General features: G+C 40.4%; 1 protein-coding gene across 1 annotated transcript in view; it reads right to left on the reverse strand.

Moving 5' to 3' along the window:
• The window catches only part of hars (histidyl-tRNA synthetase), a 28,574-nt gene continuing 4,534 nt past the window's right edge, over positions 1–24,040 (reverse strand). Inside the window, exons 5-14 of the mRNA XM_031898744.1 lie at positions 21,867–21,962; positions 16,008–16,127; positions 14,812–14,919; positions 13,488–13,586; positions 10,084–10,177; positions 9,468–9,595; positions 5,769–6,023; positions 3,648–3,764; positions 779–925; positions 1–198 (exon numbers count right to left, since the gene is read on the reverse strand). Of these exons, the coding sequence (XP_031754604.1) occupies positions 121–198; positions 779–925; positions 3,648–3,764; positions 5,769–6,023; positions 9,468–9,595; positions 10,084–10,177; positions 13,488–13,586; positions 14,812–14,919; positions 16,008–16,127; positions 21,867–21,962 (1,242 nt within the window). The 3' untranslated portion in view covers positions 1–120. The remainder of the gene's footprint in view (positions 199–778; positions 926–3,647; positions 3,765–5,768; positions 6,024–9,467; positions 9,596–10,083; positions 10,178–13,487; positions 13,587–14,811; positions 14,920–16,007; positions 16,128–21,866; positions 21,963–24,040) is intronic.

Consider the following 24,040-nt stretch of genomic DNA (forward strand, 5'->3'; position numbering starts at 1 on the left):
TCTGTTACAAAATATTTTATTTTACAATTTTTAAACATATATATATATAAAGAATACTGTGTGTGCATGGAGCTGTTGTTCCCTCAAATTCTTTCTGATTCCAGGAGAAACCCCAGACACTCAAGATGTCACATCTAAGCACTGGTGGCTCGTAAGTTTCCGGATTTCTTCTATAACGTTTTCCTTCGAGACACTGACCTGTCAGATGATCAACAGTTATAGTTAACAGTGTAATCCCCTAGGGCTCGGGCACACGGGGAGATTAGTCGCCCGCAACAAATCTCCCTGTTTGCGGGCGATTAATCTCCCCGAAATGCCATCCCACCGGCGAAAATGTAAATCGCCGGTGGGATGGCATATGCGGCAGCGCAATTTCAGTGAAATCGCAGAAGTTGCCTTGAGAGGAAACTTCCGCAATTTCACTGAAATCGCGTATGCCATCCCACCGGCGACTTACATTTTCGTCGGTGGGATGGCATTTCGGGGAGATTAGTTGCCCGCGAACAGGAAGATTCGTCGTGGGCGACTAATCTCCCCGTGTGCCATAGCCATTATGTGTTGTCAGTGAATGTAGAATATAAGGCTCCACAGATTAGGTTACATAGAGCAAAGTGCCTGGCATAAAGATGGTTAAATTGTTTAGAGAGAAAGAGACATAGGAAGAATGTTTTGCTGTTTTTATGGCTTTTTTATTCCATGTTCCATTCTATAGAATAAATGGTGTCACTAGGGTTTAGGCCCCAGTATGACTGGCAATTTATCACTAATCAGCATTTACCTCTTCCCTGGTTGTTACGATTCTCAGCTTCACCACCCCAGCTTGCAGTTCCTGCTCTCCAACAATCACCACCAGTGGGATTCCTCTCTCTTCACAGTAATGTAACTGGCTCAGAAACTTTGGGTTCTCCTTGTAAAACATTTCAGCCTGGGAGGGGGGGAACATTTGCATAATAATCAGTAATTGCCAAGCAAGAACAGGAGTTATAGCAGGATACTATGCTTGTTCAAGAACTCACCCAATCCCCTCTTCTACCCCCTATCTATCTACAACCCCTAAATTAGTCTAACCACAGTTTAAATCTTCCACCCCCTTTACCAGTTTAGTTACACGTCTGCACTCTCTCCAGCTCATTAATATCCTTCTTAAAGGAGAACTTTACCCCCGGGCGCAGCAGCGTACCTGCTGGACATCATCTTAGCAACTGAAGACACCGCCGACATGGACCCTGCTTGCGCAATTTTTAAGCTGATTTCCTGCTACCTCCAACTGTGCAAGCAGATTCATATCGGCGGAGAGACCCGAAGTGTCTTCATTTGGTAAGAAGATGTCGGCCAGGTACACTGCTGCACTACTCTGCTGTTTTAGTTAGGGATAGGGACAGTTGTTAAACTTAGAAACTATGCAATAAGGAACAGGTGAGGGGGGTCAAGGCAGTGATAGTTAAGGGGGCTTTTGGTGCCCAGGGGTATAGTTCTCTAAGGACTGAAGCCCAAATATGCACCGCATACTCAAGGTGAGGCCTTACCAGGGACCTATAAATAGGCAAAATTACAATCATGGCCAAATTTGTTGGCACCCCAGAAATTTTTACAGAAAATCAAGTATTTCTCACAGAAAAGTATTGCAGTAACACATGTTTTGCTATACACATGTTTATTCCCTTTGTGTGTATTGGGACAGAACAAAAAAGGGAGGAAGAAAAGCAAATTGGACATAATGTCACACAAAACTCCAAAAATGGGCTGGACAAAATTATTGGCACCCTTAACTTAATATTTGTTTGTACACACTTTGGAAAAAATAACTGAGATCAGTCGCTTCCTATAACCATCAATAAGCTTCTTACACCTCTCACCGGGAATTTTGGACCACTCTTCCTTTGCAAACTACTCCAGGTCTCTCTTATTGGAAAGGCGCCTTTTCCCAACAGCAATCTCTCCAAAGATGTTCAATGGGATTTAGATCTGGACTCATTGCTGGCCACTTCAGAACTCTCCAGTGCTTTGTTGCCATCCATTTTTGGGTGCTTTTTGACGTATGTTTGGGGTCATTGTCCTGCTGGAAGAGCCAAAATCTCGGGCGCAAACCAAGCTTTCTGACACTGGGCTCTACAGTGCGACCCAAAATCCTTTGGTAATCCTCAGATTTCATGATGCCTTGCACACATTCACGGCACCCAGTGCCAGAGGCAGCAAAACAACCCCAAAACATCATTGAACCTCCACCATATTTCACTGCAGGTACTGTGTTCTTTTTTTTTTGTAGGCCTCATTCCGTTTTCAGTAAACAGTAGAATGATGTGCTTAACCAAAAAGCTCTATCTTGGTCTCATCTGTCTACAAGACATTTTCCCATAAGGACTGTGGCTTACTCAAGTTTTTTGGCAAACTGTAGTCTTGCTTTTTTTATGTCTCTGTGTCAGCAGTGGGGTCCTCCTGGGTCTCCTGCCATAGCGTTTAATTTAAATGTCGACGGATAGTTAGCGCTGACACTGATGCTCCCTGAGCCTGCAGGACAGCTTGAATTTCTTTGGGGCTGCTTATCCACCATCCGGACTATCCTGCGTTGCAACCTTTCATCAATTTTTCCCTTCTGTCCATGCCCCGGAAGATTAGCTACAGTGCCATGGGTTGCAAACTTCTTGATAATGTTGCGCACTGTGGTCAAAGGCGAATCTAGATCTCTGGAGATGGACTTGTAACCTTGAGATTGTTGATATTTTTCCACAATTTTGGTTCTCTTCTCCTCAGACAATTCTCTTCTCCTCTTTCTGTTGTCCATGCTTAGTGTGGCACACACAGACACACAATGCAAAGACTAAGTGAACTTCTCTCCTTTTTATCTGCTTTCAGGTGTGATTTTTATATTTCCCACGCCTGTTACTTGCCCCAGGTGAGTTTAAAGGAGCATCACATGTTTGAAACAATCTTATTTATCCACAATTTTGAAAGGGTGCCAATAATTTTGTCCAGCCCATTTTTGGAGTTTTGTGTGACATTATGTCGGGTTTGCTTTTTTTCTTCCCTTTTTTGTTCTGTCCCAATACACACAAAGAGAATAAACATGTGTATAGCAAAACATGTGTTACTGCAATAGTTTTCTTGATTTTCTGGAAAAAATTCTGGGGTGCCAACAATTTTAATCATGACTGTATATTTTCATCCCTTGAGTCAATGCCTCTTTTATACAAGACAGTGCTTTATTTGCTTTAGTAGCTACTGAATGCCTGGAATTACACAACTCTTTGTGGTGGTGGAGAGGAGGGTCACTATATGCATAGGACATTTCTACAAATGGGCTGTAAGTATATGTATGTAAGCTAGTTTTTAGTATTTTACATTACACTAGAACATTTTTATTGTCAGCACTTGATATTGCATCTCCAGGCCATGCCCCACTGCAACAACCCAAATGTATACCTTTCTTTTATGTAAATTGAACCTTTCCTTGTGGTTTAAATCAATCAGTTACAAAAATGAAGACTAATTGCAAATTGTCTCAGAATGTCAAAAAAGGTTAATCTTAAATTTAACAACCCCTTTAACTGCTCCCACTGGGCTCCAAACATTGGCATTTTCTATAAAAGGAATGAAGGTAGGTTATGTCACTGAAAGACTAAAGCTTTCACAAGCAGAAATGCACTTACTCTGATCCCAGAATTCCACAGGGCTGCAATGAGCTTCATCTTCTCTTCTAAGAACTTTTTCTGAGCTGAAACCACAAGGACCTGAGTGTCAGTAGTTTGGATTTTCTCCTTGGAATTCTATTGCAATAAAAAAGGAAAGTCTCTGTACATTTCATATAAAATGACATACTGTATTGCTTTTATGAAATGATGATTTTAGAGTGCAGTGCTGTAAGACTGGAATATATGAGCATATATGACAGGAGAGGCAGAGATAATCATTTAGCCAATATACACTTATATTTTTACTAGGAATAGTGTTCATCTGCTTTGAGCAATTTTGGGAGGGTGTTTTTGCTAATAAACATCTTAGAGAATTCCATTATGGTTATGCCCCCAGGATAGAACATTAGGAGAGCTATGGAGGTTAATAAGAATGGCCAAGATAGTGGCAGTGTAGAAAAGACAAATACTTGCAAATATCAACAGCCAACTTGGCCCCTTTCAGACCAAAGTGTCCGCTTAGCGGCTTGTCTGTGGAACACTTTGGAAGGCCTGTGTGTCTGATATCTGGGCAAAAATTGGCCAGTTCCCTTTGGGGTTGGTTTGAAAATCCTGCCACAGTCCTTGCTCAACCGGTTTCCATGGAGTTAGAATATGATGTGATCATTGGCCCCTGGTCCAACAAATCAGATTAGCCCCATTTTGGCCCAGTGCATAGGTAGCCAATTTGAGAAAAGATCCTCTCGTTTGGAAACCTCACAACGAGCAGATCTGGCCAGTATTAGTAAGTCAAGACAAATCAATAAACTAAACTCGAACAATGTGGGTACAGCACTTTTTGCAGTATTTGGAGTTGGCTAAATCTTTGTACAGTACAGGTATTGTTGTTTTAGCGCTTACCCAAACCTGGCACATGCAGAACTACAGCAGGGCTGTATTCTCTATATTAGTGCTGTCCAACTCGACCCCCCTCTGTGTGGCCCCCCACCTGTCTGGCTGCTTTGATGGCTTACCTTTGAGTAAGCATTAAATGGTATCAGTACTGAGATTAACTGGCCCCCTGCATGGTTCTCACCTCAGATTCAGGATGTAATCCCTCTGTATTGTTTAAAAATGTAATCCCCTGTGTTTTTCACACCTTTTTAATACCTGCATTGTTCACCCCCTGCAGTGTTCACACCTCAGGCTCATACTGTAATCACTCCCATTGTTCACTTCTTCACACCTCAGACATAGGTACTGTAGGCAGAGTATGGCACATACAGCCAGCATAGGGCAGGTAGAGTATGGCACACACAGGCAGCATAGGTCAGGGAGGGGATGGCACACACAGGAAGGGTAGGGCAGGCAGAGTATGGCACACACAGGCAGAGTATGGCACACAGAGGCAGCATAGGGAAGGCAGAGTATGGCACACACAGGCAGGGTAGGACAGGCAGAGTATGGCACACACAGACAGCATAGGACAGGCAGAGTGCTGCCTGTGTGTGCCATACTCTGCTTGCCCTATGCTGCTTGTGGGAGGTGAACTTGGCAGGGGTTTGTTGTGGGAGTTTGTTAGCAGTTGGAAATAGCCATTAAATGGTCCCAAAGGTGTGTAATTATGTACTGGGGGTTGCTCTGCTATCCACAGGGGAGGAAGAGGCATATGGAATTTAAGGATATATCTTAATATGACATAATTCTTTCACATATGAATGATGGTTGATATCCCCACAGTAAGGACCAAGCATTTGGGATTTTGCTGTGCTACCACCATTGTGATAAAATAGGTGTTGTTTCAAGTGGGTGTGGTTTCAAAAAGGGGAGTGGTCAAAACTGGCTTCGATTAGCGGCCCTCCACCAAGTATGCTAGAGAAATTCCGGCCCTCGGCACCGTAGAAGTTGGACAGCACTGCTCTATATACTTGCCAAAGGGCATGTCATAGCGCTTTAGGGTGAGTGGCATTTAGGAGCCTATATATGTAAAAAAAATCCCAGCTAAATCCAGAGGCAGGGGGTACCATACTGTGCATTAACCAACTGACGATAAGAGTAGTCGGTCTGAGATTTAATGTCTAGAGCAGCTCCAAACCCAAATACAGCATTGTACTGCAGGGTTTAACAAGCAGAAAAAAAGTTAGATTGAACTAAACATACCTTGTATTTTTTTTCTAAAAGCATAAACATTCTTTCGATGCCTATACTGAGCCCAACACAGGGAACTGCCCGGTCCTTAGGATCAAACATCCCCACCAAGCCATCATAGCGTCCCCCGCCAGCAACACTTCCATACTCTTCTGAATGCCCGTTCTGCCGAACGTGGGGTCCTCCTGGATTCTGGAGCAGCACTGCCTCGTATATCACCCCAGTATAATAATCCAGACCACGGGCCAAACCCAAGTCATAGACAATCTAATGGAAAATAGAAAGATGGTCAGCAATATTATAATACACAAAAGCCATGAATAACCTTGATTATATCTTCTAACATAGTGATTAGTCATGTCAACTATTATAAATGGCGTTTAGTGAGTCACTTTAGCCATCACCCACTAAAACTTGTGTATAGTAAATACTAATATATATTACAATGCAAAATAGTAGAGTATTCAGAGTTTCATTACCTGTATAAAAGCAACAGACCTGTAGCTTTGTGCCTTAACATGGTCAAAGAATTCCTCGGTCACTTCTAATAATATTCTGTTTTGCAACAAGGGGGGAGGTATTTTCCCTGTGTTTATCTGATTATTTTCTATATAGCAAAGTCAAACAAAGCAACATTCTGTATAATGAGCTGCTCTTTATCTTAAAGGATAATAGGCTGTAGCTGGGGAAAGGCAGGGATGTATTTATAAAGGGGGCTTCCCAGTGAGCTGCAGGACTTTGCTCTCTGACATCAGGAAGTAGAATGTGGTTTTAGTTTCATTGTCACGTTTTAACAAGTTTAGAGCAAGAAATAACAAAAATCATTGATATTTCCTAATTAAATAGACTAAAAGTATGTTCAGTGCAAACCATATTCATTGCACTAAGGTTAAAAAATGGGGTATGCTGTCCCTTTAACTTACCTGTGTGCATAGAAGGAATCCCAGAGACAGGGGAAACAAACAACTTGCAGCAAACTACTGAACAACCCACAACTGGGCAAAACCACAACTATTTTCTGCTTTTTGGGAGATATTCGGCAGTACTGGGTACCATTCTTTGCTTCCCGCTGCGGATTATGGGAATGGACCAACGATAAATAGCAGCTAGTTTGCTGCCTTCTGCCCCGTTTTTGTGTGCACTGCATACAGTGTACTCACAGAACAGATTTCGGCACAAATATTTTGGCATTTCCATGCCAAAATCCACATTTTGTGTGCCCTGGCAGTCAGATCCCCTGCCTGTCAGTGCCGACAAATACAGGGAATGGAAGGCAGTTGTTTTCTCTGTTGCTGTAATATTATATATACTTGGCTGCCATCAGGAACTTTGAGGCCCTGTACAAGTTATTTATGTGCCCCCCCACCCCCATAAACACAAGCATGCAGTACCAATATTTTGACCACGCCCCTTTTGTGTGCAATATAAACAGTTAATGTGGCTATTCCATTAATTAATGTACTAATTAATGGTCAGTTCAACGGGGGTCAGTGGAGTTTAAAGCAATGACAGTGCAGAACATGCCTGGGCCCCCATTCCGAAGACAATTTCACCAGGCCCGGTACAATAGTATACCTCCCACTGTATGTATATGTGTGTATATATATATATATACAGTGGTGTGAAAAACTATTTGCCCCCTTCCTGATTTCTTATTCTTTTGCATGTTTGTCACACTTAAATGTTTCTGATCATCAAACACATTTAACTATTAGTCAAAGATAACACAAGTAAACACAAAATGCAGTTTTTAAATGAGGGTTTTTATTATTTAGGGAGAAAAAAAATCCAAACCTACATGGCCCTGTGTGAAAAAGTAATTGCCCCCTGAACCTAATAACTGGTTGGGCCACCCTTAGCAGCAATAACTGCAATCAAGCGTTTGCGATAACTTGCAACAAGTCTTTTACAGCGCTCTGGAGGAATTTTGGCCCACTCATCTTTGCAGAATTGTTGTAATTCAGCTTTATTTGAGGGTTTTCTAGCATGAACCGCCTTTTTAAGGTCATGCCACAACATCTCAATAGGATTCAGGTCAGGACTTTGACTAGGCCACTCCAAAGTCTTCATTTTGTTTTTCTTCAGCCATTCAGAGGTGGATTTGCTGGTGTGTTTTGGGTCATTGTCCTGCTGCAGCACCCAAGATCGCTTCAGCTTGAGTTGACGAACAGATGGCCGGACATTCTCCTTCAGGATTTTTTGGTAGACAGTAGAATTCATGGTTCCATCTATCACAGCAAGCCTTCCAGGTCCTGAAGCAGCAAAACAACCCCAGACCATCACACTACCACCACCATATTTTACTGTTGGTATGATGTTCTTTTTCTGAAATGCTGTGTTACTTTTACGCCAGATGTAACGGGACACGCACCTTCCAAAAAGTTCAACTTTTGTCTCGTCGGTCCACAAGGTATTTTCTCAAAAGTCTTGGAAATCATTGAGATGTTTTTTAGCAAAATTGAGACGAGCCATAATGTTCTTTTTGCTTAAAAGTGGTTTGCGCCTTGGAAATCTGCCATGCAGGCCGTTTTTGCCCAGTCTCTTTCTTATGGTGGAGTCGTGAACACTGACCTTAATTGAGGCAAGTGAGGCCTGCAGTTCTTTAGATGTTGTCCTGGGGTCTTTTGTGGCCCCTCGGATGAGTTGTCTCTGCGCTCTTGGGGTAATTTTGGTCGGCCGGCCACTCCTGGGAAGGTTCACCACTGTTCCATGTTTTTGCCATTTGTGGATAACGGCTCTCACTGTGGTTCGCTGGAGTCCCAAAGCTTTAGAAATGGCTTTATAACCTTTACCAGACTGATAGATCTCAATTACTTTTGTTCTCATTTGTTCCTGAATTTCTTTGGATCTTGGCATGATGTCTAGCTTTCGAGGTGCTTTTGGTCTACTTCTCTGTGTCAGGTAGCTCCTATTTAAGTGATTTCTTGATTGAAACAGGTGTGGCAGTAATCAGGCCTGGGGGTGACTACAGAAATTGATATTGAAATTGAAAATTGAAATTGATAAACCACAGTTAAGTTATTTTTTAACAAGGGGGGCAATCACTTTTTCACACAGGGCCATGTAGATTTGGAGTTTTTTTTCTCCCTTAATAACGTAAACCTTCATTTAAAAACTGCATTTTGTGTTCAATTATGTTATCTTTGACTAATAGTTAACGGTTTTTGATGAGCAGAAACATTTAAGTGTGACAAACATGCAAAAGAATAAGAAATCAGGAAGGGGGCAAATAGTTTTTCACACCACTGTATATATATATATATATATATATATATATATATAGATATACACAGGTATGGGACCCATTATCCAGAATGCTCGGGACCTGAGGTTTTCCAGATAAGAGGTCTTTCCATAATTTGGATCTCCATACCTTAAGTCCACTGAAAAATCATTTAAACATTATTAAACCTAATAGGATTGTTTTGCCCCCATTAGGGATTAATTATATGTTAGTTGGGATCAAGTACAAGGTTCTGTTTTATTATTACAGAGAAAAAGGAAATCATTTTTAAAAATCAAAATTATTTGCTTATAATGGAGTCTATGAGAGAAGGCCTTTCCATAATTCGGAACTTTCTGGATAATGGGTTTCCTGATAACGGGCCCCATACCTGTATCTATATACCATCAGAGATGATAATGTGTATTCATTTCTAGGCTAAATGTAAATACTATAAATAACACATTGTACTAGTCTAATCCACATACCTTGTCTGTCACGCCAAAGATTTCTGAGTACTTATTTAGCAGCTTCAAGTCCCGCAATCCCTCCATTGCCAGGTTGTTCTGGGAAAGCTTAGGGTCATCCCATAAATGTTCTAAGAGAGGTAGCCCACCTACAGAAGTTATAAACACAGGCATATGCCCAATGGAATATGGTAACAGACACACACATACACTGTGCCATACTAAAACAAGTGGTCCAGGACAGAGATGGATGTGATGTCTAAAGACAGAGATAAAATTGGGACTACTGTGCCAGCTGGACACCATGCCAGTTAATAAGAGCCCCTAGAGCTGCGCATTGCTGTTCCCAGTAAAATGCTAGGCTAGCCTTGCTTGTGCATTTTCTAGGTTGTATTTATCTAGCGTGCCATGCTATCTTACACAGTATGGCAACCATATTCAGTTATTGCAACTATAATTTACGGTGCTGCTCCGCCATGCTGGGTTACGTTATTTTTCCCCCCGAGGTTACTCCATAGGCGGAACTACATTTTAATTGCCTTCCAAAAGATGAAGTCCCTATGTTTTACTAGTTCATAAAACCAATTATATGGAGTTGCAATGTAAGCAAAAAAAAATTGTTTTTCATGCTCCCTACCGTTAAGTCTGATGTATTTGCCAATTTGCTCTACAGTCTCAGCTTCCAGCTCCTTGTCTTCAATCAGTTCTCTCCTGACACTGTCCCAAGGAATCTGCAAGTCAGAAATATTACTGAGCTTTAAGTGTGACCCTGTGAAAAAAGGAAAAGGAAGCATTTGGGTAGTACGAGCAAGTCATGTGGAGTCAAGCTGAGTGTCACGGCCCTGAATGGGGTCATACACTGTATAACAACCCTGTTAGGAGGAAACTGCACCGGACCGTGGTACATGTGAGGGAGCAATCCTCTTCTTATTTCTTTAAATTCCCGACGCATGCACAGTAAAGTGAAAAAGACGGCTTTTTTGTTACGTTTTTCAGTCTACACCACAAGCACGCCCAGCAGTAAAAAAAGAAGCAGGAAGAAGATTGCTCACTTACATGTACCCTGGGCCTGCAGGTTCTGTGAACGGGAGCCCAATCTCAGGGTCAGGTAAGTGATTAAACCTTTCCTTCTCCTTTAAATTGAATGTGGCAGAACAAAATTTCAGTCAAGATAAACCAGCGCAGTTGGTGGGATCTTTCAAGATGGGATCTTGAAAGCTTATAATATCATATATATATTCCAGTTTGGCTAGATTCTTTAATAGTTTATATTATGTTAAGTGACCTATCTGTTGGTTAAGTATTCATTCTGGGGGTATAGTTTTCCTTTAAAAAAAAAAAAAAAAAAAAAAAAAAGGATATATGGATGCTTATACATACTGACATTTTCCAGCAATAGACTTGTTTAACGTATCTGAGTAGATTCCTGAGAGTGGTTAAAACCATTCATCTAATATGAAAAACTCATACAAAGACCTGGACTGCTAATAGGCGTATTGCACATTTTTCAATATTCTTCCTTCCCCATCAGATGCTTTCTATTTTGTGAATGGAAAATGTGCTGGCAATAAGGCACTCAACCTACCATCCAGTATTAAAGTCAGCATTGCCAAACAACATGCCCTTAGCCATCAAACCTAAGTGTGCCGCTGACCTTAAAAAACCTTTAGTTTCTCAGCATATGACAGGCTTGATCAGTTGATTGTGACACAAATATTAATATTACGACATTATTCCTGCATAAAAAGTGCTATTCATCACTTCACAACAAGACAGAATTCTGTAGCTCTAGGTGCACATTTTCCATTCTTGAATAAGCTATTTTATCTCGCCTTGCCACTATAACAACTCTTCCTACATTATTTATTCTAAGGGTTATTGAACCGAGCTATGAGTGGTTGTAGACACTTTGACAAATCCGCTCCACGGAATAACAATGTACCAAGAGACATCCTCTGGCAGATAATATCAGCTCTCTGATCAATGAACCACTTGCACTTGGAAGATGGAGGAGACTGCATGGCAAATCAATGAGTTCTTTATCACGGCTCAGGCTCTTGAATATTAGGCATCATGACATGCCAGCACAACTGATATCAACTAGGTGATCAGTCATGAAATAGTAGCCCGTACTGATGATTAATGACGACTTCCCAAGCTTAGTCTATAGCTGGCAACCCAGACAATAATTTGTGACATGCCCGTTTTGAACTGATTGTACTGAGTAATGGTGCAGCCAGTTTATTGTGAATCCTTTATGATTAATGGACTACCCATGTCTTCTTCTCTATCATTTGTATTGCTGAATGCTCTTTAGGTAGTTACTATATACTTGACATGTCTTCTCTTCCTGCCAGGCTACACAAGCATCTCTGTTGTTTAATAGCAAGATGGTACATAAGGCATATTTGCTAAAGAGACCCGCACACCACAGAAACCCTTAATATGTCTATCACTGCAATCTGTTTTTTTTTAAAGTATGAATAAATACTGGTTTGTATGCTGAAATCCAGCTGCAAAACAATTCTTCTCTTTCTGCATCACTGAAATCCTGGCAGTGGAGGAGGGACTAAAACACTGACGTTACAAATTGTAACAACTTCTCAGCTTACAGGCAGCATGCAGGAACTACATAACCCACAATGCATTGCAATGTGAAGTTCCTTTCCTTATTGACACCACATGTGCAGGGAATTGTGAGATTAGGAGAATGCAGGCTGAGGACAGTCGACTACTGTTACATTTTTTTGAGTCTCAAAGTAGTCAGCCAAATTAGGGCTGTTTATTAAAATATGCAGCTTTTTCATGATTGTAATGTAATAATATGGTTTGGAACAGTTACCTAAGCCTGCCCCCTCTGTTCTCCTGCTGATCTGGCTACTTTGAGACCCAAGAAAAATGTAACAGTAGTCGACTGTCCTCAGTCTGCCTTCAGGCTGCATCCTCCAAACCCCACAATTCCCTGCACATGTGATGTCAGTAAGGAAAGGAACATCACAGTGCAATGCATTGTGGGTTATGTAGTTCCTGCATGCTGTCTGTAAGATGTGGAGAAGTTGTTAAAATTTGTAACATCTGTGTTTTAGTCCATCCTCCCTTGGCAGGATAAACTGTTTTGCAGCTGGATTAAGGCAAATAAAATGGTATTTATTAATACTTTTTGAAGAAACAGATTACAGTGTTAAGTATATTAGGGGTTTCAGAAGCCGGAGTTCCCCTTTAAAGTGGACCTGTCACCCAGACATAAAAAGCTGTATAATAAAAGCCCATTTCAAAATTAAATATGTACCCCAAACTCATTTTTTTTTTATTAACACATCCATACCCATTATAAAAGCATTTAAAAATCCCAACTGTCAATCATATGTTGCCTGCCATGCAGGTGGGGCTGGGAGTTTTTTTCACTTTCAATTCAGAACTTCTTACATGTTGCTGCACTCCTCACATTCCCTCTCCCTCCTCACCATCTAATTTTGTAACCAGTGCATAGACATGGGCATCAGGTCCCCCCATACTGGCACAGAAATAAGATTTTGGCAGGATGCACAGTTTGCCTTAATAACAGTGTCCACAAAATGGCGCCTGTCTGCTTACTGCACCTGTGAATTCCAAGGCTGAAGAAAATAAGATTAAAATAATTTATATGGTGCAAGTGAAGTTTATTTTGCTTGACAAACACAACTGAAAACAATCTGGAAATATTGTGGTGACAGGTCCCCTTTAAGAGCCACTCATTTGGTGAGGTCACCAATAAAGTATGTATGTATCTGTAGTCTGTATATATGCTCACCAGTGAATCTTCTGTAATAAGTACCTATAGCTCTACCTGCACATATCCCTTTAAATGCACTTAGAACTTATACCCTTATCCTGTACTTTCTGCTAATTGCACTTCTGGTTAGACCTAAACTGTATTTCGTTGCCTTGTACGTGTACTTGTGTAATGACAATAAAGTTGAATCTATCTATCTATCTATCTATCTAAAGCAAATCTTTCCCCGATATGCCGGGCAATTGTATGGCCTAACTATAATTACTTACCTTATCAAGCTTGTCAATGGAAGTGCACACTGTTCTGAACTTGGCCTCAGGCACCCCACAGACTGTAAGAATTCCAATGAGAAGCCTTCGATCATTCACCTGAAATAATGACACTAGTTAGCCCCCTCTATACATCTTAACACTTACTAAATAACAGGAAAATCCATATGTGACTAATTTGTCACAAAAAAAAAAAAGATATATTGTGTTGCATGCTCCTGAATCAATACATCAGCGAACATCCTATCAGGGTAGAAGCATAAGTACAAGTGGTGCGTACATCCGGCTAGAGAGAAGAGGGTTTGCTGGAATGCATTTGTTCGTAGCAACAGTGATGAAGATCACTCCACTTCCTGAGCTTTAGCTGCCACTAAAGCAATAGTAAAATGTCAGAATGGAAGTCTGCATAGACTGAAATTGAATACACTTTCATACATATACTGTAGCACTGCAGCCTTTATGATCATAGGGGGTAGTGGCACCTTTAGGACGTTGGTACATGCTACTTTGTCACCTGTGCTTAATCTCCTGCATGACAATGCCCCAGTGTCCCAGTACCCAAGGAGAAGCATTTGTGTGGGGTGCGGGATTGGGGTAAGGATGGGCTCTGGTCTAGGGGCACATATTTTGGAATTCTCGGCCTGTGTGAAGGACACAATAAACACTAAACCAGTCAATGCAACTGAGAAATAGGCCAAAACAATTTGAAGAATCAGGTAGGCAGTTTTCAGGTTTTTAGCAGTCAGTGATGATGCCAAGGAGGAAAAGATAAACTGGTAAAAGGGTCTCATTTTGTACTTGCAAGAGATGTTACAGCTGGGGACAGTGTTGTTTGCTTTAAATTTGTGGTCTGTCTGTGACATCTTTTTTTATTATTAAGGCAATACAGAATAGCTGTGCCATACCAGTTCTGCCAAGGATTCATAGAAAAGGAGAAGTTGTTAAAATAGAAGCCACTAGATGGCATAGTTGTACAACAGAAATAATCAGTGTGGAAAATATAACTTAAAAAAAAAAAGAGTTAAAATCATCCTTTGTATTAAATATTTCCAATTTAGCAATCAAGTTTAAAGGGCAAATAAAGTGTAGGGTAAATATAGATTTGGTTATAAATATTATTGTAGGATGTTGTGCTGAAACGCATAGCCTGTATAATCTTCTATGATTTAGTGCATGCACAATGAAAAGAAGCCACAGGGTAATGGGGCACATGTGACTCAAAGGGCAAATTTTGGTTAATTAAATACTTTATCATGATCATTAGATGAAAAACATGGATGTTTCCCATTATAGCAGAGTCCGAAACTCTGAGATGAGAATTTACCTTGATGCGAAAGTTTCCCAGCTCCAGTTCTGTGAGTATCTCATGCAGAATTTTCAAGCACTCGGCATCAGGAATCATGGGGTCATGGTGTCCAGCAATGTCAAAGTCCTGTTATAAATGAGGCAAATACAATTGTAATGCATGTAATGCTGCATTCATTAACTTATTAAATGTGTACAACCTTAATATTGCACAGTTCTGAAGCATTTTCTCCCAAATAATGTTGCTTTTTAAAGAATAAGTAAATCTTTTTTCTTTTTTAAATCTGTAAAATTTCTCTGTATATCTCCCTAAAAAATGTACCCGTCTCCCTGCATCCAGATTTATTTTGTTTCTCTAGTACAAGCAGTGGAAATACAGCTCATTTACTGATGCCCTTGTCTAGCATGAAGCTCCACCCCTTTTGATTTCTGAGCACTCCCCCTCTCTCTATGATGACCTTAAGGACATGCCTAGAGCCCATGCCTGACTGATTTTAATTGGAGCAGAGGCAGTGAGCATGCCCAGTAGGCATCTCTTTGAGTTCTTCATAGTCAGAGAAAGTCGGCTCAAAAAGCAGAAGGGGTGGAAGTTAGTATAAAATACTGCTGTTCATCTGAGAAACAAAGAGAAACCTTTAATATTTAAACAACATTTTGTAATACTATACTTATATATACAATACAGAAAAACATACAAATCTGACATTAGCTCCAAAATGTTACCAACTGTTCCTATTTTAGCACTAATAAACCTCACCTTCTTTGGAAGGAGTACAAGCCTGCACTGAAACCCTAGGGGTACATGGATACTTGGGTGTAATTAGGCTCCCGTGATTTACAGAATATGGATTGATCTTAGGGACCATCAGAACTGTATTCTCTGTACCACAGTCCCAATAATAATATGAAAATACTGTGTGTGTGTGTGTGTGTGTGTGTATATATATATATATATATATATATACACATGTCAGAGTTACAATATTTGTATTTATATACAGTAAGTGAAATCTGCCGTGTAGAATTTGTTCCCCTTTAACCTCTTGAGGTTGACTGGATAGTGGCACTTTACAAGCTCAAATATTTTTGACTGGCCAAACAGCAGTCTCTAAAGATCTCTTTGTTATCCCTGGTAGGAATAAATCAGCATGATTATCCAAGCACCCGCACATAAAGCTCTCATTCATTTAGCTGATGGCACAGGTGGTTACTCACACACTGATAGAATTCTCTGTAGCGGCCTCTGGCCGGCTTGTCCCGCCGATAAACCTTGCCAATGTGATAGCGCTTCATATTGGTGATCTTGTTCATGGCCAGGAAGCGAGCAAATGGCACCTTCAGGTCACTGGGTCAAGGACTGAACACTTAGTACATGGAATGTGTTGCAAATTGGTTTGAAGGACTCTATAGCTTAAATCAGCCTGTTCGTAAATCACTGTTCATACAGTAAATATACAGCTATCGGGACCTGTTATCCAGAATGCTTAAAAGCTGGAGTGTTCTGCAGGCCTGGACTGGCAATCTTTGGATTCTGGCAAATGCCAGAGGGGCTGCTGTAAGATGCCTTGGACAGTCACTATTTAGTGGGATGGCAGGGGAGATTTGGGCCTCTGTGTACATTAAATGCCAGGGCCAATTTTGAATTCCAGTCCAGGGCTGGTTTTCTGGACAAGGGGACATTGCATAATTTGGATCTCGATACTTTACGTCTACTCAAAAGTCATTAAAACATGAATTAAACCCAATAGGATTGTTTTGCCTCCAATAAGGATTATTTATATCTTAGTTGGGATCAAGTACGGGTACTGTTTTATTATTACAGAGAAAAGGGAATCATTTAACCATTAAATAAACCCAATAGGGCTGTTCTGCCCCAATAAGGGGTAATTATATCTTAGTTGGGATCAAGTACAGGTACTGTTTTATTATTACAGAGAAAAGGGAATCATTTAACCATTAAATAAACCCAATAGGGCTGTTCTGCCCCCAATAAGGGGTAATTATATCTTAGTTGGGATCAAGTACAGGTACTGTTTTATTATTACAGAGAAAAGGGAATCATTTAACCATTAAATAAACCCAATAGGGCTGTTCTGCCCCCAATAAGGGGTAATTATATCTTAGTTGGGATCAAGTACAGGTACTGTTTTATTATTACAGAGAAAAGGGAATCATTTAACCATTAAATAAACCCAATAGGGCTGTTCTGCCCCCAATAAGGGGTCATTATATCTTGTATCTGATTACAAAGAAAAAGGTAATATGTTTTAAAATGTTTTTGATTAAAGTCTATAGGAGATGGCCTGTCCATAATTTGAAGTTTTCTGGATAATGGGATTCCTGAGGAGAGATACCCTACCTGTACTTCCCTGTTTTTGTTTAATTTGTGAAGCAGATTCTGGCTGTGAAAAGGTGACAAAAACCTTTTCTGATGCAGAGACTGGCAATAACAAGATTCACAAGGTCAGATAGATGGCAGAAAGGAAAAAAAGCTTACAGTTACCACAGATAGTAAATGAAGCACATACAATACATGTATAATTATAAGTGGCTTTTACCACCAGCTCCTTCCACTGCATGCAAGGATCGTTCTTTCTCGGAATATTTGGGTGCTCTTCATAAACCTATGGAGAATGTCCTTACCTTAATATCCCATTTTCAGATTATCACAATATGTAGCCAGGAAAGAGATGTTTATTCAAACAATCTAGAATTATTATCCCTATTAAGTTTTATTTTAGTTCTCTGTATATCATTTTAGAAAACATATACAGCCTGTGTATAAATAGTACCCATCATCATTTATTTCATGTGAAACAAACACGCAGAGGGCACATATTACTGTGTGGCTCTTACTCTGTGTATATTGTTTATCTAGGGACAAGTAAGGAGAATGCCTTGGTATAGGCAAGTAACACAGTTATTCCTCCTTGAATGCAAATGTGACTGAGAAATGAATGTCAGTTGCTTGAAAGAGACTTGCTGAAGGCTCTTTCTGTACCCACAGCACACCCACATCTTCGCTCTTTCTTTGCCTGCAGGCTCCATATCCTTGCAACCTGATAAATGGGGGCGTCTAAGGATTTTCTGAAAGGATCAGGATTCAGGATAGCTCAGGTGCTAACAGGACATGCCTAGCTTTCACAAATTAAGCAAATAACAGATGTGTGTAAAATGCAATAGATTTAATTCATACACAGGAATCTTTGTTTAATTTACTGTATAACAACTATTATATGTACAACACTGTGGAATATGTGGGTGCTTTATAAAAACTAACTATAACAACAGGAACCATTTGCAACTGCAGTTGAAGTTGCACAAAAACGGACAGAGTTGTTGTGGACATTTATAATATTAAAGATGTTTGGGTCCAAAGATGCTCCTTAAACTTCCCTATAGTTGAACTCGTCACCAGTGTGGCTGCCCAAGCTCATTTTTTTTGCATACAAGTGTGCCTATTGTGCATAGTGGAGCACTATTGTAGGCAGGAGCTATCGCCACCATCAGTAATCTAGGCTTTAGGGTTCTCTTTGCAGGTGCTGTCAACACTTGCTCCCAGTGAATAACACACAATTGTTATATTAAAGGAGAAGGAAAGGTAAAAACTAAGTAAGCTTTATCAGAAAGGTCTATGTAAATACAGCCATAAGCACTCACAGAAACGCTGCACTGACTTCTCTATCAAAAGAAACAGGATTTCTTGTCTCCTTCCTTGTCTCTGTAATTCCTGTGCCAAAGTCTGCACAGCTCTCTCCTCTCTCCTGCCCCCACCTCCCTAAAGAATGCTAAGAACTCCCCCCCCCCCTTAGGAGAGTGGATCTGAGCCAATCAGCAGAAAGCTTCCTCATAGTCTTAGAAACTGCGCATGTACAGGGGTCTTGGTGCAGGAGTGAGGCATTATGGGAACTTTCTTTACAGAGCTCAGTATTTTTTTTTCCTATGAGGCTTCTGATCATCTGAACAGGAAAAATATGGGGAGACCTAAGGGCACTATTGAGACAACTGAAGGTATGCCTACAGCTTGAGGTTAACTCTTTATTAGCCTTTCCTTCTCCTTTAATGACAAGGGCCAGCAATGATGCAGTCCCCAGTTTAACAAACTCTGGGCACAACTGCGGCTCAGCTACATGACACTGGAATTGGAAATAGAAATAAGCACTGCATTGTGGGTACACACATACTGATTGCATCTAAAATAACACTTTGCAGTTGTAAATAAGCCCTGATGTGTTTTGTTGCATAATTGGTTTCACTAGAAATGCTCCAATGGTTTTGCTGTGGGGCTCAGTATGTTCCATTCCCCCTATCTGACTGCATTAGTCATTGTCATAGCAAGTACATTTCCAATTTAAATGACCAGGAAGCAGCTGGACTGGCCAAGGGCACCAACATAGCAACTGTAGAAACAGCCGGAGTACTATGGGCTTAAAGGGACAGTAACACCAAAAAATGAAAGTGTATAAAAGTAATTACTATATAATGTAATGTTGCCCTGTACTGGTACAACTGGTGTGTTTTCCTTAGAAAGACTACTATAGTTTATATAAATAAAGCTTCTGTGTAGCCACGGGGGCAGCCATTTACAGGAGAAAAGGCACAGGTTACTTAGCAGATAACAGATAAAACCCCATTATACTCTACAAAGCTTATCTGTTATCTGCTATGTGCCTGTGCCTTTTCTCCTTTTTCCCAGCTTCAATGGCTGCCCCCGTGGCTACACAGCAGCTTATTTATATAAACTATAGTAGCGTTTCTGTTGCAAACTTACCAGTGCAGGGCAACTATACATTATATTTTAATTACTTTAAAACACTTTAATTTTTTGGTGTTACTGTTCCTTTAAGGCAGACAGCCCCCAACAGTCCAGCCACTGCAAATACCCTAATTAACCCATAAATAAATCCAAACACAAAATACACATGTACATATAGGACTTAATACTGCATTAGACACAAGTGCAAGAACCTTTACGACCCGTGTAGAGAGTACTTGCACTTAGGGCAACAGTCTGTGCAGCACGTGGTCTGCCTCAGGCATATGGTAAGTACAGGGCTCTCCTGCACCTGATGCTCCCTAACCTGTGCAAGTGAATGGCAGCCATTCCAGCAGACATATATGTGTCAACCACTCACTCTAAATGTATTGCCAGCAAATGCAGGCAGCACAAAATTCAGAGCAAGGTGTCACTGTCACCTTAGAGTGCCACCCTTCGGGCAATATGCAATAACAGAGCACTGTGCAGTTAACCTAGATGAAGAGTGGCATGCTCACGTACCTCAGATGTACCATACTAGTAAAGGGAAAGGTGGGTGGGAGGATTACTTGAATCACCAATGTTGTCCACTCTTTAGCATTACTATTTGCAATGAGAAAATAATCCCCCTGTGAGCAGCCAATAAGGACACAGCTTATGATTGCTTAAGAAGAGATTACTTTCTGTGCTATAAATGAAGTGAACAAAGATGCGGAAATAGGTATAATGGAATAAGCCAGGGTCGTCTGCATCACCTACAGTGTGGCACCAGAATCTCTAGTCCTGGTCTACAACCCTATATGCCATTATTATAATCTACCACAGCCTACACTACTACACTATAGCCTACACTTTATAGGGTTTTCTTCAGAAAGATATATCTCTTCCTTGTAAATCTATACACAACCCCCCCAAACATAATTATATAAATGCTTCCTGGAGAAGATAACTATACGACCTGGGGCATGGCCAACAGTAGCTATACTTGATGTAAAAAGCTGAGCTTGGTACTAAAGGTTCCCATACATGGGCCGATCGCCAAGCGAGCGGATCTTCTCCCGATATCCCCCACCTACGGATGAGCGATATCAGGAGAATCCAGGCTAATTCAATCGTTTGGCCCTGGGTATAGGAAAAGTCGGTCCGGCTAGATTTTTTAACCTGCCTGATCAAGATCTGGTAGATTTCATGCCAGATATCGGTCGGGCAGGCCCGTCGGTAGTGCCCATACACGGGGCCGATTAACTGGCGAATCGGTCTAAGGGACCAATATCGGCAGCTAGAATCGGCCTGTGTTAAGACTGAGATGTGCAGCTGCTTTGAATGAGCCTTGAAACACTTCACAGGGAAACTCTGATCTGGATGATAACATACACCCATATGTGTATAACATCACATCAGTGACCTTTACCTGTACAAAAGTGTGAGTAGCAGCTCAGCAGATACAAATGTATTGACAACTCTTAAGACAAAATACTCTCTCTCTTTGGGACACATTTTAAAATTGATTGTTTGGCTTTTCAGACACACACTCAAGACATAATTCATTGGGATACATAAATCCACAGAGGAGAAGTATTTCAGTTCAATGAATAGAGCTTGTGCTGAACATAATTTTTGTCTATTGTTTTTAAAAAAAAGTTTTTATTTTACTTCCTAGGAGCAGAGTCAAAACTAATCAGCAGTCCACTGAGAATCCATCTGAATAAACAAACCCCTTCCTTCCCCAGCTGCTGCCTGTTAGGCCATGACATAAGGAGCAGCTTATTACACAGGGGACTTCTCAGTGGACTTCGGACTTGATATGATTGTGCTTGAGCAAACAGGATGCAGAATGTGACTTACATTTTTACATTTCAGATTTTGCCCTAAAATATGCAAGAAATAACAAAAACCAGGCATATTTCTTCATTAAAACATGAGGTCAAATGTATGTTCAGCACAACCCCTATTCACCAATGTTGAAAAGTTTATACTGCCCCTTTAAATACAGTTTATTAAGGACTGATGTCCAGCTCTATCTATAAGCATTGTAACTTTTTATAAATGCCCAGCAACAGTCGTCAGGGAATGCCAACCCTGCCTTCTCCCTAACAAATGTTATGTTGTCCCTGCTCAGTGTAGCTAGCTCCTTTACAGCAGGTAACATCAGGTTGGGCCAGCCAGTGCTATTTAGTTGCCTATGTGGCACCCAGTACAATGTGATGTTTACTTGGGTTACATTGATTCCTTATTTTCTTTCCTTGACACTCTCTACTACCATTCTTTCTGGCAGGATTATCCTTACTTATAGGGAGAGAAACTTACTGAAAGGATACAGTCAGGTCATAGCGCAATGACAGCAGCTCTCCTCCCTGGTCCTTCAGATCATAGATCAGTTTAGAATCTTCTCCATATTTTCCAGTCAGAGTTTCCTGCAACAGACATGGGATATAAACTGCGCTGCACAATGCAAAGAACAAATCTAAATTATTTACTAAGAAGGCTCCATGAAAAGCTTTGCCATTTTATTGGGAGAACAAACAAGCCAAAATAAAGGCCCTCTCGTATGCATAAGCAACATAGCTCCATCCAGGACTAATACAGCTCCGACCCTCTGAGCTACAAATACATCTTTGGCTTCACGGAATAAAATATTTGTTAATGGCAGCTTTAAAGCTTCCAAGCCAGCAATAAAATGATAAGTAGCAATATCTAGCATGCGCCAACAAGTCTGCAGGGACTAAATAAATAATAAATGATACATGATGAATGAGGCTACAAGGGTGATGGGAACCTCGAGGGACACAACACAGCAAATTAGATTCATAATTATCTATAAACCAGTCCAAGAACGCTCCATGATGGCAAACTATCCTAATGTGATAGGTTTATAAATAATAAATTGTGATATTAAAATGCTTCAAAACCAATTAAAAAGGCTCTTTGTTTTTTTTTTTCTTTCCGAACTGTGCCCAAAATGTGAACCCAATGATATTACACAGTTTAGTTCATTTTACATATGTGTCTATGTAAACACTGCTGGTGTGGAATCTTTGGCAAGTTAAGGATGAGGAACATCTTCATTAACAATTTCAAGCAAGCACTATTCATGTAAATGTTATTAAACAGGTGCAACTCATGGGAGCAGTAGTAAATCACACCTACCGCAACTCTAGTTATACTATACACATTACCTAACCATACATGGTTTGCCAGAAGTAATACTTTAACTGGCTATACCTGGGCAAATTTAAGTTGCCGATCCAGCCCCTTCAGACCAAGTTAATGACTTATCTGCCCATCTGCCTATGTGTGGCCCTTTCCAAGTTCCTCCCTAACAGATATTTGGCTGAAAATTGAAAAACAAAAATCTATATATACCCACTTAAAGGTATGGTGTGCAGCTTTACATGCTCCTGGGGTTCCTGCACAGCATATGTATAACTCACCTCCGTACCGGACTGAGACACAAAATAGGCCCTGACATTTCAAGTACAAAGAGGCCCAAACCCAACCCCACCAGCCCAATATATAGTACAGGTATAGGATTCGTTATCCGGAAACCCGTTATCCAGAAAGTTCGAAATTACAGAAAGGCCATCTCCCATAGACTCCATTATAAACAAATTATTCTAATTTTTAGAAATTATTTTCTTTTTCCACTGTAATATTAAAACAGTACCTTGTACTTGATCCAAACTAAGATGTTATTAATCCTTATTGGAGCCAAAACAATCCTCTTAGGTTTATTTAATGTTTAAATTATTTGTAATCATCATTATCATATCAGTATTCATGGCTGTGCAGAACACAAGACAAAAATATATGTTTTTTAAACCCTAATCTATACAAACAGGATGCTGCGTTTACAGACTTTTTTTTTCTTTTTGTTAGCATTTTTGTAAGATTTAAATCTTGGTTTAGTGTTTAGCTCTCCTGCAGTAGGTGAAAGAGCCATCCACCCACCAGGAATATTCTGAATTCTGAAGTCGCTAGCAAGTACTGAGGCAGAACATGTGTTTGTGAGCATTTTCTGGATATAAGATGGCAGAAGGGGACAAATATCTCTGAACATTTCTCTTCCTGTTCTGATGGTAACTCCAACTTTCTTTTGGTAACAAGAATAGAATGAGTTACACTGGGTCTCAGAGGAGGAAACTTGTCTGTTATTTTTTAAATAGGAGAGAGGTGAAATGGATCTTTACATTGGGGACGAAGCAGCCTGTGGGTCTAAATTCCATTTTTGATGTCTCTTGCTATTATGAATAATGCTCCTGCAATTTTGTGGCAAAATGGTAAAATCATTATTAGGCTCAAATTGTCATCTAGAAGGCAAAATCTGTCAAAAAGACAAATTCACAAAAGTTGAGGTAGAAGTCTGCGAATAAGGATGGAAAATCCAACAAATCTACCTCCACTTTTATTTTGTCTCAATATACCACTTTTGTGAACTCCCCCCAATATATACCAATTGCTAACAGGTTTTTGGTCCCTTTTTATACAACCCAGA

The sequence above is a fragment of the Xenopus tropicalis genome, chromosome 3 (assembly GCF_000004195.4).
Source record: "Xenopus tropicalis strain Nigerian chromosome 3, UCB_Xtro_10.0, whole genome shotgun sequence".
Classification (NCBI taxonomy): domain Eukaryota; kingdom Metazoa; phylum Chordata; class Amphibia; order Anura; family Pipidae; genus Xenopus; species Xenopus tropicalis.